The following is an 18358-nucleotide window of genomic DNA, read 5'->3' as shown; positions in this document are numbered from 1 at the left end:
AGTGGAAACAACTGAATAAAAGGATTTCCATTAACATGGAAACCTCCCTGCAGTCTAGGATGTCATGGCTTTAAAGGGACTTGGTAACATTGTTCAGACATGGACCCTAGCTACCACAGAGGCTCCATGCATGGTTCAGATGAGAGGAAATGACTTCAATGCTAGATGTAGAATTAAAGATAATCTGAAAGTTTGAGTGAAAACAAGACCATTATTAATGATAACAATTGGGGAAAACTGATCTGATAGATTCCCAAATTCTCCCAACTATATGTCTTATTTTCCTGGAAAAAGGGTTGGGATAATTTACTGTCAGAGGGAGTTACACATAATGCCTTCCGAGAAAACCATAAATACCTTTGTGGTTTAAGAATTTTTTCAGGATTTGTGCACGTTAGAGGGTTAGCAAATGGAAAGAATATAATAAGTAATATTTCATACAAAAATTAGGCAGTTTTTTTTCATCAACCTTCAACAATGTTACTGGTTCACTTTAAGGGCAGTCATCTGCCAGTATTCATCAAGGCTGAGACTCATAAGGCTTTGCAGTATTAGGTTTAGGATTAAGGAATCATACAGCCCTGGAAGTAATGATACTTTGGATTAAGCTATACAAGGATATTGATGTCAGTAATAGGGCAGTCCTATCCTGAACTTGATCCCATCTTGAAAGCTAACCCTTACAGTCATCAAATGTGCGGAGCAATTACTTTTGTTGTTTAAACACACTTTCATCCATGAAAACATAAATGGGCTTATGGACTGGCTACAGTAGTTCTTTGTGTATGTTTTTTTGTTTATTTCATTTACTGAACCAAAAATAAAGGCTTTAGTTTGGTCCCTTTAAATAGTAGTTAATAGTAATTTTGCAGACTTACTAGGCAGGCAATGTCACAAAGAAAAGTCCCTTAACAAAAATTCTTTCAAGGGAGAATTTTCTTGCTTCGTTAGAGGATTTTTTATGGGATAATTGATGACAGACAGCAATTAAGAGGATAACTAAAATCCAGATTTTTGGCCTCTGTGTGACACCGCCTATTGTTTGATACTGATGAGCAGTAACAAAAACAATGAGTAGTGTACATGTATTCACCACACCACAAATTCACCACACATTTATAGAGATACATGTGTGGTGAATTTTAACTTTTCATTTCAGGTTGTCCATTTTCAAAAATAATCCAAAGGCAAAGGTACAAGATACAGCTGGTTTGCATCAAATTATAGACTTAGTGGAAGATTATCAAAGCAGGTAGGGTAGGTGAATTCTTTAAAACAGGGGGGTAAGAAGTTCCAGGTTTTGATGGCAGTAACTGGTACTAGAGAAGGGCATTAAAGCCCCACTGCACTACTTATAGCTACTTGATCCTCCTTTTCATATTTTAATTGAGAGCTCATTTGATGAGATTACACCTGTCAGTGACCTTGGAGGGAGGTCTTATCCCCCTAGCCAAACTAGTGCAGTCAGGCATTAAAGCACATACTTACATTGAATATTAATGATAGTAACTGGACTGGTGACGGTCCCGTAAGGGTTGGTGGCTGAACATTGGTACTGGCCTCTATCAGCATCAGAGACCGCTAAAAGTGAAATTAAAAATGGAAAGAATTATACACCAGGAAACATTCTTCACTTTATGTATCTACTCAGCATCACTCCTCATCTCTCACACACACAATGTATATTGCCAGGGTAATAATTGTGGAGCACTCAGAGTGTCTAGTTTGTCAGACATTAGCGCTATACAATAACCCACTATTATTATTATTCCCATATGCAGGATTGCAATTGAATATAGCATGAGCAGAATAATGATACTATAAGCACTTTGTTAAGTTACCTTGCAAATGGTCATTTAGGCACTACCAGGTACATGTATATAAAAAGCAGTAATTTCATTTATTACTATCGCAAGGAGAAAAGGACTATACATTTGCTTCCCCCCCCCCCCCCCTCCCTCCCTCACAACAAATTAATCCATTTTAATACTACAACTTCTCCCAACATACCCATAACAAATACCCCAAACAAACTTCCCGCAAAGAAAAGTATCTGCTAGGACTTGTTGCATACAGGAAATGGGTGGTATGACAAAGAGTAATAGCTCACAAGTTTGGACCAAACATTCATACCACATGTGTGTGTAGTCCCATGTATCCATCCCTGTGTCAACTGCATGTGTCTGAGTTGTTAATTTTCTAACCCCAAACTTCACAGTAAACACCAATGACTACATGTTAAAAAATCAACCTTTCCCAACCACTTCCAGACATTCTCTTTCCTCATGTATTCACATTTCCAGAACTCAACTTTATCTTTAAAGGCACCGTTTAACAATGTTAAATCTGAGATGCATGGCCCTACGTGTTATCAGCGTCTGTAATGGGGTAATATTGAATCCCTAAAAAAAAGCACTTCAAAAGGATCAAGAAGTGCCTCAAAAATTAAAATCTTTGAGTGACCGGTTTTACCATATTTATTTATCCCAATAGACTGTAGTGTTATGAAAACCATTAGGAAAACGCAAAATTTGGTTTCGATTTCCAATCATAAATATCTTGATAATCAGACAGGCGATCGGCTTGTAAAAGTCATGGGTTCCTGACTGACCTAAAGCTTTATAAATATCATTGCAGCATGAGCTAAATCCAGGATTTTTTTTCCGAATCTGAGACAAAGTTACCGGATCCCTTAAAGACAATATTTTTTCAGACATGATTATGAGAGTCACAGCCAGTGGAAGAGCTTTCCACATGAATCATCGATACCTGAGGATTTCAGTCTCAGATCTCTAACAGGTGTGCAGGAAGCAACATTCTATCCTTCTCTTTCCGCAAAAAATCATCTCTTCAAGATTTTTATCTAATCACATGAACTAGTGTGAAGCTGTGTATAGATGTTAACTTCAATGCGTTAGAGTGTGCATGCATGACAAATTCATATTATCACTTGGTGACAAAATGGTATAATCTTCTTTTCCTTGACTAATATTTTGATCAGGAACAATATATTTTGTATATATATATTGCTTCACTATCTTTAGAAGAAAAAAAATTGTAGAGCTATTTCTGGGATATTTTTTCCAGATCATTACTAACAGGCCTCCTACTTTTATAAATTTTGTTGACCAACGTATGATTATCAGTAGAGGTAGTAGTAGTGGAAGTAGTACTCATACAGCGTCTATTAAATACATCATTATTATTTTCATAATTCTATTTTTGCGCTATCATCATCATTATAATCTTAATTGTGTCATGCTCTTCAAACATGTGGTGTCGAACATTTCATATGAAATAATGTTACAGTTGGCTTCTGAATATATTACAAACAATGGACTAATAACACATGTATCAAGTCTAGACAGTGATCTATTTCTATCATTAGTTAAACCAAGGCTTATAAAAATGGGTAACAAAAGTATAAATATTGGCAAGGATTAAGAGCTATTTTCTACACTCTCACCACGATGTATCTTAAGCCTACCACTGCAGTAGTTCTGTGGTTGAAAAGGAAAAGACCGTTTGTATTCTTGAAATTAAAAATGGGTTCAGGAATTTTGATGTAAGATGTTATAAAGAAAAAACAAGAGATAATTATGGCACAAAAATATTTGTTTGTATTTAAAGACAAAAGGCTTAATACAATGTAGTGTGTGGTATCAGGAAATGTTATTAGACATATATATGAATGATATTAGTTTGTAATGTTAAGCCTCATCAAGGTACAAACAGTATATATATTTACTAGCTCCATGTCCTATTTTGTAATAAATTGGAATCACTAACAATACCCACTTCAACTATGAGCAGTCCTAATGATACGATTCTACCTAAATGACATGAAAGATGTTTGTTTGTTTTACCTGACTGCTAAAAAGGCATGTGTGTGCTAGTAAGTAAGCAACCATGGGACTGACAGCTGTAAGTCCACTCCAAAGGACTTTGTAATGAGGATTAATGCCTTACCAAAGGGCACAAGGGCATCAACTTGGTTTTAAACCCGGGAGCTCCCAATTACGAGACCACTGCTCTACCACTGGGCCATGATGTTCACCAACTATGCACTTTGCATTCCTGACCCCTTTTATCTTTCATTAAGCAACCTTAAAATGTACTTACAAGTAAAATTGATATCAAGACCATTGAACTGGATATTTTCTGAGGGTGCGACGGTGCGCCCGTTCTTCCTCCAGATAACGTGTGGTAATGGGACGCCTCTCACTGGACAGGACAGGACGAATGGACGAGAGAAGTTTGCCGTGACGGTGGTCGGTATACCATCAACTAGCTCAGGACCATCTAAGGGATACAAGAAAGAAATGGATAGTTGAGAACTTATATTACTTTTACATGGTAATAATGAGAATGAGGATGATGATAATAAAAAAAATAATGATATTAATCATGATAATAATAAAAATAAAAATGATAATAAAATATTCAAAATACCAATAATACAAAGCCTTTGTAAATGTAAAAAGAAACCCCTAAATATTGTTTATATGGTGACAAGCCTGTTTTTTTTACTGAAATTGATCAAATCAAAAATTTAAATGAAATATGTGAATATTTATCTTGTCATAGTTCATTTGTATATCTAAGTTTTTTTTAACAGACTACTTAGTACTTAGTAAGCCAGAGTACCAATTATAAGAACAATGAGATTAATCACTGGTTAGGCCCCCCTGTATTACCAGGGGGCTCATAATGTGACTAACTTTGACAGATTTAGTCAATGTTTCATCTTGTCCTTGCTGGCAGAGAAGGGAAGTAAAGGAAACAAATCTCGCCCCATTTAATGGATTGACAAGACTTTGCCTGGGAATGATGATTCATGCATTATAACTGTCATCAACAGCTTGTATACAAATGGATTAAAACTCTATTCAAATGTTTTGTGCAAATTTCCTTTACTAATATAAAGGACAAAACAAAAGAAACAGTCTGTGTCTAATTAAATGAGCACAAGAAAGTCACAGGGCTTTTCCAGCTGCAGCACCTTCTCTTTGGAATAATTTACCATTTAATTTGAGAATCATAACTTCCTTAAAGACCTTCAAATCCAAGCAGAAATTTTATCTTTTTTTAACAATACCTGTACTTGGCACTCTGACACTCATCCAAACTCTCTCATTCTTTCTATTTTTCTTGTCCGCCTTGGAATAGAAATGTCTAGATAGACAGCGCTATATAAATGCCTATTATTATCATTATTATTATTATAATGAAACAGACAAGTATTCAATAAGCTTATTTAACAAAATGGAATTACTTTTCTAAAAGAAAGATAACATTTTGTGAATCAGAATGTATCAAGGGTGAAGGCTGAAGAGCAGTACTTAATTTGGGTTAATAAATTCCATTCACTTTTCTCTTCTTACATAATCAAACCAGTTGGAAAGTAACCATGCTTGTATGATGTCCTTTCGGAAATAGTCACTGTAAAGCAGGTAATATAAGCATAAATAACGCAAATGTCTTTTACAATAATGTTGATATAGAATACTGCTAATAATCTTTAAAATAATTCGGCTAGAAGTGATCTAGAAATTTGCTTAAACATAAATCCATCCATTGCCTAAATCACATTTCACATATACTGCTGACAATCTTGTTTGAAATTTTAGTTTTGTCTTTGTCCATGAAAATCTTTTTATTTTCAATGCAAGTTTTTCCAAGTTGAGCAGCTAAGAAATCTAGTTGTTTGACTAGCAGACCTAAATGATTCATTTTGTGCATGTTTTTACTTATCTCACAAATTGGCAACAATGCAACCCGACTGATGACATTTTTACAACCTATTTTTACCCTTGTTCAGTTTAAATCCAATTTCTCCTAAAGACCACAGCCATGAGTAACAATGAGGATAGACATTCCTGGAGCCAAGAATATATCAGACTCATTTACTTCATCCTCTTTGAATATTGGCAGTTGAGAGGGCTTTAAAGGGGAAGTACAACCTGATATTGAGTTGGTTTTTAAAAGAAGCAGAAAAATTAGATGAACAGGTCAGTGAAAGTTTGAGCAAATTCTGATACAAATTATGAAAGTTATACATTTTTGAAGTTGGGATCTATGAAACACAATTTGGCAACACTGTGACATATCTTTCACTGACTTGTTTCTCTCATTTTTATGCTTCTATCAAAACCAACTCAATGTCAAGGTGGAATTTCTCTTTAAAGAGAAGGATTGGAGTATCCTCTAGAGATGACGAATTATATGCGAGTTTTATCATTATATGAATGTTAGCCTTGATCTGGAGGGTATGTTACTTGAATAGGAAGGCCCTTTAAATGCCCTCATAATAATTCATGCCATAGTCCAGTTACAGTATACCCATGTATGGATGCTGTCAATATGATGTCCATCAAGACTGGATCAAATTTTTTTCTCATTTTGATACTTGATACTTGATGAGGTAATCCCTGAAGCAGCTTTTCCAAACTATACTGGGATGGGATGTGTTGTGACAGCAGGTGAAGGTGCAGACAACAAAAGGGTGTACAATTTCAAAATACAGTAAAACAGTGATGTGCAAGTAAAAAAAATAATCCTTAACCTAAAAGTAAACATCAATTCTTTTATACTAAATAATCAACCTTTCCTGATGGCTTCCAGACAGTTTCTTTAACAAGTTCTTAACTTTCTCACAAGCCTGTCTACACTAGTTTGGCCAGGGGGAATTAGACCTCCCTGCAAGGTCATTGACAGGTGGTTATCTCATCAAATAAGCTCTCAATTAACATAAGAAAATGAGGATCATGGGGGACAAACAGGCACATTAGGCGTTGTTTGCTATATAGAGGGCGCAAGTACATGTAGCTGTAAGTAGTGCAGTGTGGCTTTAAGCCTGTGTGATGTGATATAAGCTTGTCTGGTATACATGTCTTTAACCTGCCCTTTCTGAGCCCTTCCTCTCATGTCAGATTCAGTTAAACCTAAAGAGGCCCAGTCACACAAATTATGTTACATATTGTTGAGATCATCACCCCGAAACTATAACTGTACATATGTTAACTTCTGGGCATGACTATTAGATACAAGTGTACCAATTTCACCTCAATTTGGTCTGCGATACTTGTACAGTACACGCCGAAAATCTCCGCAACACGATTTACACGATTCAAAATTTACACGATTCGACTGCTCGCGGGAATCGTGTAACCATTTATTTTTACACAATTCGTTTTTTGCCAATGAAGCGAAATTTGAATCGTGTAAACGTGTAATCGTGTAAAATTACACGATTCCTCAATTCAGGTCGAATCGTGTAATCGTGTAATCTGCCCGCCGAAAATCTCCGCAACACGATTACACGATTCAAAATTTACACGATTCGATTGCTCGCTGGAATTGTGTTACAATTTATTTTCAGTGGTGATGGTGAGCAGGTTAAGGTCGTCTAGTTCAGTAAAAGCAAGAAGTTACTTCTTGGTTGAACGAGGACAACGTGGACGATACGAGGGGATAGCGAAGATTACGCTTTCTTTCTCTTGTATATATTTTTAATTGCAGTGTCTTGTCTCTAGTTTTATTATAGAATGTTTGAAAGTTAAAAAAATCAGTCCACTTCCCGAAAAGCACTCTCGGATTTAATCCTCAGTGAGAAAAAAGAAAAAAGCGATGAACGACGAAGGAAGGGGGGAATTTTGTTATTCCTAAGTTGTAAATAAGTAAAAATGATTACAAAATGTAAAGGAGGGCTAACATAATTAAGTATGTTGTGATACTCTTACATTACAAGGCTGTACCATTAGAATTACGGTTCACCAGCTCATTCGTTACTATGATCGTTATACTTTTTTTATTCAATCATTATCCATTTTACAAACCTGGTTTGTAAAAACGCGTCATACTGACGCACGAAAACCAAGGTTTGTCGACAAACCTCCTTTGTGAATTCGGGCCTTAGACTTTGATCACTTATTGCTTTTTTAGCGTTCCTCATTTTTGTAAATTACCTTTTACAACATTGCATTATTCAGCTATATGTATAAAGAGCTACGGTCAAGGCTTAAGGGCACACTTCCTGTCACATACAAAAGAAGCTTACTCTGAATGTGGCCTGCCATTGACCCTCGCCGGGGACAAAGGCCGTTGCCCTAGCTACAGGCACAGATCCTTACATAATACCTATTGTTCAGGGGGTTCCCCTTGAACATAGGATCCCCCTGAACAATAGGTATTACATGTACGTAAGTATGTAAGCCACTGGCTACAAAGTGTAGGGAACAGTTGCAAGCCGAGAATGAATAGAATAAGTGAATGGCCAACTGTCTTTGAGTTACGTTTAGCTAGCGGCACAGTGTCCCCCCACTTTTTCAAGTTCCCCCAAAGTGCCCCTTTGTATGTAGGAAAAGTACCTATTTTACTTTGACAAGTGTCCCTATTAATTTGTAAAAGTGCCCCTTCCCGTTTTCAACTCTGATAAGTGCTCCTTTTCTTTTGACACACACCCCTTTTCCTTCGACGAGTTCCTATTTTCCTTTACAATAAGTGTCCATTTTCCATTCTCATTAGTGTCCTTTTAATCTCTAGTAAGTATCCCTCTTTAAGTATGAGAAGTGCCCCTCTTCACTTTTGATAAATGCCCCCATCAACTCCGATAAATGCCCCTATTAAAATCTGATCGGTGCCCCTATTCTTTCAACTAAAGCTTTTTTTTATCTCTCTCTCTCTCTCTTTCTTTCAATATCTTCCCATTCCCCCATATCTTTCTCGCCTCTCTTTCCCTCGTTATGTTCCCCTCTTACCTTATTAATTTGTCTCTTTTCCTCTCCGTTTCATAGCCTTCTCATTTATGTTAATTTGACTAGGTTTCGCCCTTCTTTTTTTATCACTCTATTTCACTCTTTCTTTTCTTCCGGTCAACTTTTTAGTTTTCCCTTTTTTCTCTCTTTTTTTCTGTTTATCTTTATCGTGCCTTTCAACCCTCATTTTCCTTTTATATGTTCCCTTCTCCTCGTAGCTATCTTTTTTCCTTTACTATTTCATCTATCATGTCTTCCTGTTTCTGACGTTTTCCTACCTTGTCTCACGGATTAGTATACGATACATGTTAGTGGAAAGTGCTGAGGTTTATACACGAATATAAAGTACAGTAATTAACTGATGTACACTGAAGGTAAGTTGTGTATAAAGCAATTGGTGTAAGCAGGATAAGATTTAACGATTGTTGCAGCTTGTCGCATCGTTCTACCAATGCCCTTATAACCCTAATAACTATTTACACGATTACACGATTCAGAGCGACATTCTTTAATCGTGTAAATTTACACGATTACAGTTACACGATTGTTACATCTGGTCGAATCATCCGACCAATGCACATTACTATTTACACGATTACACGATTCAGAGCGACATTCTTCAATCGTGTAAATTTACACGATTACACAGTTACACGATTCAGGTGAATCGTGTAAACCGTGTAATCCTAAAAATAAATCGTGTAATCGTGTTGCGGAGATTTTCGGCGTGTACTGTATTTAACTCTTTTGACTAAATGGGAAAAATAGCCAAGGGTAAACCATGTCAAAAAGAATTTTGAAGTTAGATGTTAATTTGAATATGCTAACTAGATATGATATAAAAGTCTCTATTAATTCATGAAAGTTTCAGTCGCTTTTCTTCTAACAAAATGGCTATTTTCAAAACATAGTCCGGTTAGCAAGAAATCTTCAAATCCCATTACAGCACATGGTTTTAAAAAGATGTTAATGCCCTAATTGTCAATGACATCGCATGAACAAACCAACGTGAACTCATTAAATCCCAATTCCTCTTCTGCTCCCCTAGTCCCAGAGGAAATTCAACTAATTTGTGAATTGTGAAAATAGACCATGGATTATGTCGGACTTCTCTATGAAATGATGAACACAGATACCAGTGTGGTATCATACGATATATGAATATAGTGTTACATGGAAAAAAAATACTTTAAACATGTTGGGGGCTACTTTTCAAGCTTGCTTGCATGAATATAACACTCTTTAATTTGTTTTGCATTGAACTCTATGCAAATTTTGGGGGGCTCTTTTATGACTTTTGGGGGCTCTTTATGGCATTTGGGGGCTAATTTTGCCTCGAGACCCGTGTATTTTGTTCTCTGTGGTGTTAGAGGTGAACCCCTGATTCCCCAGGAGCCCCCAAAGGCAGAGGATCACCAAGAGGTGAATTTTCTATCACTGTCACTTTTACCCCTTACCCTCCCAGCCTCCACCACCTGTACCCCTTATGACTATTCCTAGCCCTGTGAGTAAGAGTGATATGAGTCAGTCAGAGAGGGGTGTCATCTAATTGATTGACCCCCACGCAGGGGTGCAAATGCTACTGCCCTTGTACTCTGCCTAGAACCTTAAGTCATCCAGTGTCATTGGGATATCTAGTAAATTCTAGTTTATCCTTGTTATGTGTGACAACACCTTGCAAGTCGATTAAGAGTAAAGATTAAAGGAAATGTGTAAAATGGTGCATAATGCCTGTCAAAGAGGATGTTAATCCCATTTAAGGAAATGACCCTATTAGTGGTTCTTACGTTGGATCTTGTATGGGGCAATTTCTAATAAGCTTTAAAGTCAATTGAACTTGGCCTCTGATAACAAAAAGCATATCCCTACAGTTACTGACAATATGCAACAATAAATGTCACTTTAAGGAGTTTGCCAGTAATATTTCATATGAATGAGGGTCCTTAAAGAGGGTTGCATGGATTTGCACGGGGAAAATTTCAAAACTTGTAAAAGTGCCAATTGACAAGTTTTCTGAAAGAATGGTGGCAAAATATTCATTATTAGCTAAATTACAGCTATTTTTATTTTCAAATTTGAATTTGCAACTGGCAGTCAATGTCTCATTCACCATATTTATTGTGTACACAATATGGGCTTTGATTTTCACTCATGAAGAGACAACTTGAGTCTTTTGATCTTAAATTTTGCACACATCTTTATAAACTTATCTTGCTGCTGTACAGACAAATTTGATATAAGTTTTTTTGAGGACTTGGGAAGCCCCGAATAAGGGGATTTAATAATTTTCACTAAAGGATTTTACCACTAGGTCGACATCACACCCTTTGAAGGGTATATCAAAGGTACTTTGTAAGTGATTATTACAATAATGACTTTGACTACCGGTATCCATCAACTATTTTCCAGGTAATACAGTTGCAGAACAAATCATTGGATTTTTAAGAATATCTTACCTTTCTCAAAATGGATCAAGTTTATCATTCCTTCATACCTCCAAAGAAAACAAATCCCTTAACATCAAAAGTGATATAAAAGTGACTTTTTGAAAATTGCCTTAAATGTGCCTCTTCCTGTAAGTGGTAAATCTAATTTCCCTCATAGCTGAGGATTCGCCCAGTGTGGGATAATGCCATATTAAGGGCTCCACACAAGTACATACTAAATTCCAGGATTTAGAATGGCTCAACGATTATTTCATTGCTGAAAATAACATCACCAACTCTTTGTTTTGTCTTTCTAAATATAACTGTTTTGCCATATTATTAGCATACAATGGCAGACATGTGTATCGTCAGCAATGCAGACTTTGCAAACACACTGATATAAGTACATGAAAATAGCAGGGGCATTTACGCTGCAACCCCAAAACTATCGTTTTTCCTCACGTTCCAGAGTTTGGTCGGAAGTTGCTAGGCATCTACCAATAAACACAACAAAAAACCTAAATAAAAAAAAACCCACCTCTGGAGTGTGTTTCTATTTAAAGGGCTGCCAAAACTTCACGTTTTTAAAAGTTTAAATGCTTGCTTCCAAGACATCGCTGAATTATTAGAGGTATTCGGTCACACAAGTTTCCTTGTTTCCGTGCTAACACATGGAGAGCAACGACAAGTAGCGCATGCGCACAACTCACACAAAAACAGAATTATCAAATACTGACAGTCTTTCAATGGGTTCTTCTAATAGTGTAAATGGAATAGGAATCATTGAATAATAACCTTTATAATTTCATTAATGAAATAATACAACACTTCTCTTCTTCATAAAATCTAAAGCCACACTGCACTACATTTAGCTACTTGCTCCCTCTATAGCAAACAATGCCTAATCGGTGATCATTGGTCCCCCATGATCCTCTTTTTCTTATGTTAATTGAGACCTGAGTTGATGAGATAACCACATGTCAGTGACCATGCTGGGAGGTTTAATCCCTCCTAACCAAACTAGTACAGATTGGCTTTCAGAGACCCCTTATCTCTAGAATTTGAATCGTATAAAAACTGGTACGTAAATGCATGCCATGACGTGAAGCTATAAATGAATATTTCTACATAATGATGTACTTACAACCAACAGTAAGCTGAAACATACACCTGACAACCCTTCTGGTATTATCAGTAACACTCGCTGTGTAGAAACCAGCATCTGTCTTTGATATCTGATTAATGATGAGTGAATCTGATCTGAAGTTATGGCGTGCTGATTGTACAATCTGAAAAGACAGGGAAGGGAAAGAAAACAGGCACATATCTAAATCAAGTTGCATTAAAGATAAGCTGAGTTCTGGTAATGATAGAAAATAAATTCTCACAGAATCCAACAAAACTTACACTGAATGTTCAAAATTACAAATGAATGACATGTCCCAAAATGATTTTGGTAGAAAATGTACAGGGGCTGAGTAATATGTGCAAACGAGATTTGTGGTTTTTATTGAACATGACTTCCAGCAAGTTTTTGTGACTTTGTTTGTATTTATCAATCTACTGCAGGATAAACAATCCAGAACAAATTATAGCCATGTTTTCTCCACATACGATTCCTATGCCAGAGCTCACAATGAGTTTAAACATCTGTAAAATAATGTCGTTGTTCAAAATTCAATCCTGTGATTTCCTCTAATGCTACGGTCACAAAAGTTCGTACGGACGATAATTTCGTACAAATCTCCGTTTTTCAATTGTCTTCTGAATTTCCATTGTCTGAAAATCGTTTGTACGGCGGTCGTAGCAGTTCTTAATGGCATTTGTGACCGAGGCTTTAAATGCCCTGCTGAAACCTGTTCCTGTCTAATAGAGACTTGGCTTATTATAAGATGAGATACTGTATGTAATACTTTGGCTGCTTTTCTTTGCCTATTCCCCACTCCCTGGGGAGCATTCCAGCCAAAGAAGAGAAGTAAAATGAAAAATAAAAAATATATAACCAACCTTATTGCCCGGTGTGAGATGCATCGCTGGTGAGTATTGCCATGTGAAGATAGGTTGACCTACGGCCCCAGTCACAGGGCACAACATCTCAAAGTTCTTAGCTCCTTCTGGACTTGTGAGATCCTGTCTGGATTGTGTAGCTAGCTGCAGACCTGCACAAGACAAAAGATACAACAAATATTAAAGACTTGTTATTTTGTTGCCATGTGATACATTAATAAATCCTTTGTTTGATTTTAATTTCAATTTTAAGTGATGATTTTTAATGCATTTTTTAAATATAAAAAACAAGAGGTAAATCGACAACCAAAATTATCAATTTGTGATAAGAATAAAGCCAAAGGTCAACAAAGGAGAAAAGCATCATATACACTTTTCATATATGAGCATAATTATTGTCCTTCTTTTATACAACTATGACCTAGTCAAAAAGAATCTGAAACAAGTCATCTTTTTTGCAGCTCTTTCTCCCTTGCCACCCACTCTCTCTCTCTCTCTCTCTCTCTCTCTCTCTCTCTCTCTCCTCATCTCTCTTTCTCCCTCCCTCCATCTCCTCTTCTCGCTTGCTTTCCCTCTACATCTGCTTCTCGGCTCCAAACAAGACAATCATTTTGATGTCACCCAATACTCCCCCCCCCCCCCCCTTCTCTCTCTCTACATATGTTGTCATGCATGTGGCATAAAAACCAGGCCTCATGTTTAAGCTGTTACTTGTCATATTTAGAATAGGGGTCATTTGAAGAGCCATGCTTTTCAGTGAACATTTTTCTCTGATGTTCTTCCAAACTTGCATAACAATGATAATGCTCACAAACAATTTTTCACTTCTCACCAGAAATCAACCTTTTCTCTAAGCTTACAAGGAACCATATATTCAACAGTATGGCATACTGAATCTGTTGACTACTGAATTCTATCTTCCCAATAGACATAATACATGATCACCTGATTACAGTATGCAATGGCTTAACATTATAAACTAGGCACATCACAAGATACAATCATTTAAAACCCTACCATTTCTTCCCCAAGCTCATTACATTTGTAACAGAATATGATTAGTTCTCAAGTATGTCTACATGTAAGACAGGTTCCCCAACAACTGATGGATGACTGCTCAAAGGAAGGCCTTGGTCCCTGGGAAAATTAGTCTTACTTCAAGGAGTCACTGTGTACTGTACTTCAAATACTAAATAACGAGGAAGAATGCATGACTTGGAAAAGTATTGAAATGATAAAATGTTAGCAAATTAACTACATGAAGGAAATCACATACGCGTGAAAAGCATGAGACAACTATTAAAGCACATTTGTGACATCAACTGTGGTCCACATGTTCAATTTATTTTCAGCTTTATACTTTGAATGTTGGGAGCCAGAAGGGCATTAACTTTGTATAAAAAAAAAACTATTAAAGTTAACACCCTAAATGGTTCTCAGCAGGCGATTATGAATATCAAAGGGGTACACCACCCGGCCCCCCCACTCAGGGGTCGGAATGACCGCATGCGTGTTGCCAAAATGTCCGGTAAAGGGGTACTTTTCGTGCGACAAAGTCCGGCCTGAGAATTGTAAAAAAAAGGGGTGTATTTGACTTTTCACCCGGAGATTTCATTAAAATGGGGGTGTTTTTTTCCTTTTTTTCTCTCATCTCTTTGGACTTCTGAGGAGTTATTCCGAATTTAGGGGGGGACATTGAGCATTTTTCCTGATTTAGGGGGGTCTCCAAGGCAGGAAAAGCCTGAAAAAGCCCGCGAAAGGGGGGTTCGGAAATGTTTGCAGTCCTCAGATAGGGGGTGCTTTCAAAAAGAAGGAACGAGCATATGCGTACCCTAAATAACACTGAGTGGGGGGGGGGGGGGGGGGCCGGGGTACATCATAATTAAAGAGCAATTCTATTGATCTGACATCCTTGCAGATATGGGTATTATATACACACATGTGGCTTGGCAATATACATGGAGACCATAGTTTGATAATATTATCTCAATATTTTGGGGGCATTTGCAAGGGATGTGCTACAATGACAGTCTTCAATTATAAAATATGACAGGGCTCCACACTAACCTGTTGGAACGGGGGTTCATTATTTTTGTACATGTCTACATACATGTGCCCTATAAGCAAAAATTTAGAAATCATAGGGGTCTGGACTTAGATTGTTGGTGCCCGTTGGTGTCCTGGGTACTTGTTAGTGTGGATCCCTGAATATGAGCATAACTCATCAAAAGGAATTAGAAAAGCTCACAATTCTTTTTAATCTTGCCCAAAATTCAATTTTCTCTTTAAACTTTTTGGAAAGGACGTCCATTTTTTAAAAAACGTCTTTATGCACAAGTCCTATGTAAAAAAATCAGAACTTGTAGGGGTCCAGACCTAGATTTTCTGCACCCATGAGTCCCGGGCGCCTGTTAGCGTAGAGCCCTTAATATGAAAGTTAAAAATAAAAAGGAATTAAAAGCTCACTCTTTATTTTTAATCTTAAAGTAGCCACACAAAGAATCAAAAGTGTTTTGAATTGATGCAAAACTATCATTGCGAAGGGGAAGCCTAGCGCTTGCCGATCAAATACAACAACTCTTCTCTTCAAAATATGTTTTAGGCCCGCAGTAATCAACTCTCAAAAATGTTAGTTTTTGAGATCCAGATTTTCTGCCTTCAGCGGTCCTTTGTAGAGTGTCATATTTGTGACGTCACATACGGGACGCGGCTGGCTAGCTGCATACTGCTACACGGCACTGAGCTGTTCGTCCAGTGTGTGACGTCACAATTTAGAGCTCGCTACGCTTGTGTGTTTGACTTACGTTCAGGGGCGTTCGGGGGTCAAAGGAGGGTGTTGAAAAAATTTCATTTTACGCCTTTCCATGATATCTATATGATTTCTCAGCAAATTGTTCGTGTCTTTCAAGAGAAAATCTTTCCATCCATATGTCATTTGTTATAATTATGAGTTGCTAGTGAATTTTCTTTGTTTAGCTCCTTTAACCAGAACTCAATTGTCTCTTTAAGCACGCCTTTGTTGAGCCCTCTCTAGCCTTGGGAGGTCCTGAGAATACAATTTGATTCTTGTGAGTATCATAATCTTATCATATCCTCCGGTTTGAGAACATGACTCAGACCTTGTCACAGAGGCCTGGAGAAGTTTGCACAGGTAAAACACATTCTCAGTTCCTTTCTCTAATCTCCCTTCTAATGCCATATGTCAGAACCAGGGGGCACCTGCATCCCAGATCCTGACGAACACAGCCTTACATACACAGTTATTACAACAAAATATGTCCCCTACATGTATCTGCCCCCTGCAAACCTGGCAGGAGTTGTAAGAACATAAAAAGGTTTATTTTCTCTTTCTCTTTTTGACTATTTCTGTTTACTTGTCAGAGAATGAAGGAGTAACAAAATAACCACCTATATACATGATAGAGAATGATTTTGCTTAGTTTTGTGTTGTTCTTTTCTTCATTTTTTTCATACTCAAGCATCTCTCCTCAACCCCTGCAGGGAACCATTGATCTGTATGCCCCTGGGGCTAGGTCCTAGTTTGACTTAATTTGAAGAAGAGATGTGAAGTTGATCTATTGTCCGAAAGAAAAAAGCAAACTATATCTAGAGGACAACTGCATGATTTCATCCCCAGTTTTACAAATAAATATTTTTGGCAACTATGCACAAGCAGACTCATCCGTCCTCCTGAATTTTGTCAGGAGGAAACTTTATCACCTGGTGAAAAAGTCTAGAGTATGCAAAACGACAGCACTCTATTATGATATGATGTCAATAATAACCTAAATTACATTATACCAAATGCACTATAAGCTACACCAAGTCAATATTGAAATAATGCAACTAGCATACCATTTCCAAATAAATTGGTGGTGAATCATATCTTCGTTTATTATCTTTGTATTCACTTATTTAGTAAGGTAAGTACTAAATATTTAAAGCACATTGGTGGAGAGAGAGAGATGGAGAGGGGGAGAGAGGGAGAGGGGGAGAGAGTAGGGAGAGGGGGAGAGGGGGAGAGAGGGGGAGGGGTGGGTAGGAACAGTGAAAGAGCTGTGCAACAGATAACTGTTTTTAGATTCTTCCGGACTTTCTCTGTAGTCCATAGTTGTCTTAATGACGACAATCCTTTTTCTCATTTTGGTCACAAGTATTATGATTGGTGATATAGTCTAGTCTATAGAGCTAATTGAGGTACGCAAGTAATTGAAGAGTGAAATCATTTTTAAAAAACTGCTGCATATTTCAAATCATTCATGAATCCATAGGCGTTTATTGCATAGCCACACAATTATAATGCATGCAAACATCATTGTCCCCCAATCGTACAACGTTATACTAGTAATTCGTGTAGTGTTGCTATACAGTCAGAGTAGATAGCCCGGATTCATACACACCTGCAACACTCAGTACACCAGCGAGAAGCCATACGACGGCAAGCCTTAACCTCAGGGAGGCTAGTCCGTCAGCAACAGCCATTGTGATGATACGATTCAAATACAATCCAATCGCAGCTAAAACATCCAAAGACTCTTTGATCTTATAACGTTAATTTACTCTCATCACCGATGTATGATTAAACTCTTCCTGTACATCCAAACACCAATCTCGAAGCCAACAATCCAGTCCCGTTACCTCTCGACTCAAGACATGTGCATGGGCAAGTGTGCGTGTGAGTCCACTGAATGATCCTTCACATGCACAGTGTTACGATGGTAGTGCATGCACCTGTTGCAGTCAGATGACGTCATATTATGTCTTCGCCTTCTCGCGTGATTGGTCAAAAGTATTGGGCCCCCGGACGAATGATTGCATTGATCATTATCTATCGCACAAATCGTTCGATCAATTGCTGAATTTTGTTTTGGGGAATAGACGGGTACATACGGGCCGTTTTTCGAAACCGTCGTAAATATGATTTATTGGACATCCCACTGAAACGTGTGTTAAAGAAGTAACACGCGTTTCTAGCATTGAGGCAGAGTAGTCTTGTGGACGAGCGATCGCTTCACAACGCCCCCCCCCCCCCCCAACAAAAAATGGTTTCCATTCCTAGCTACTTCCTTATACTATTTTTCCCCTCTATTTTATTTAGTCCATATTATTGACTTCCAAAATTCGTATTTTCTAAGGGGACAACTTTCTGTAACAAAGTGATCTCTGAAT

The 18358-nt window shown here is 37.4% G+C and overlaps 1 protein-coding gene across 1 annotated transcript in view; it reads right to left on the bottom strand.

The window, feature by feature from the left end:
- The window catches only part of LOC590269 (hemicentin-1), a 36475-nt gene extending 18576 nt beyond the window's left edge, over positions 1-17899 (bottom strand). Inside the window, exons 1-5 of the mRNA XM_030978439.1 lie at positions 17590-17899; positions 13190-13341; positions 12327-12471; positions 4123-4302; positions 1489-1581 (exon numbers count right to left, since the gene is read on the bottom strand). Of these exons, the coding sequence (XP_030834299.1) occupies positions 1489-1581; positions 4123-4302; positions 12327-12471; positions 13190-13341; positions 17590-17671 (652 nt within the window). The 5' untranslated portion in view covers positions 17672-17899. The remainder of the gene's footprint in view (positions 1-1488; positions 1582-4122; positions 4303-12326; positions 12472-13189; positions 13342-17589) is intronic.
- Positions 17900-18358: the final 459 nt, after the last annotated feature.

Source organism: Strongylocentrotus purpuratus, unplaced genomic scaffold (assembly GCF_000002235.5).
Source record: "Strongylocentrotus purpuratus isolate Spur 01 unplaced genomic scaffold, Spur_5.0 spur5_scaffold_1, whole genome shotgun sequence".
Classification (NCBI taxonomy): domain Eukaryota; kingdom Metazoa; phylum Echinodermata; class Echinoidea; order Camarodonta; family Strongylocentrotidae; genus Strongylocentrotus; species Strongylocentrotus purpuratus.
Note: the sequence above shows the minus strand (reverse complement) of the source record. Positions and strands in the feature narration are given on the sequence as shown.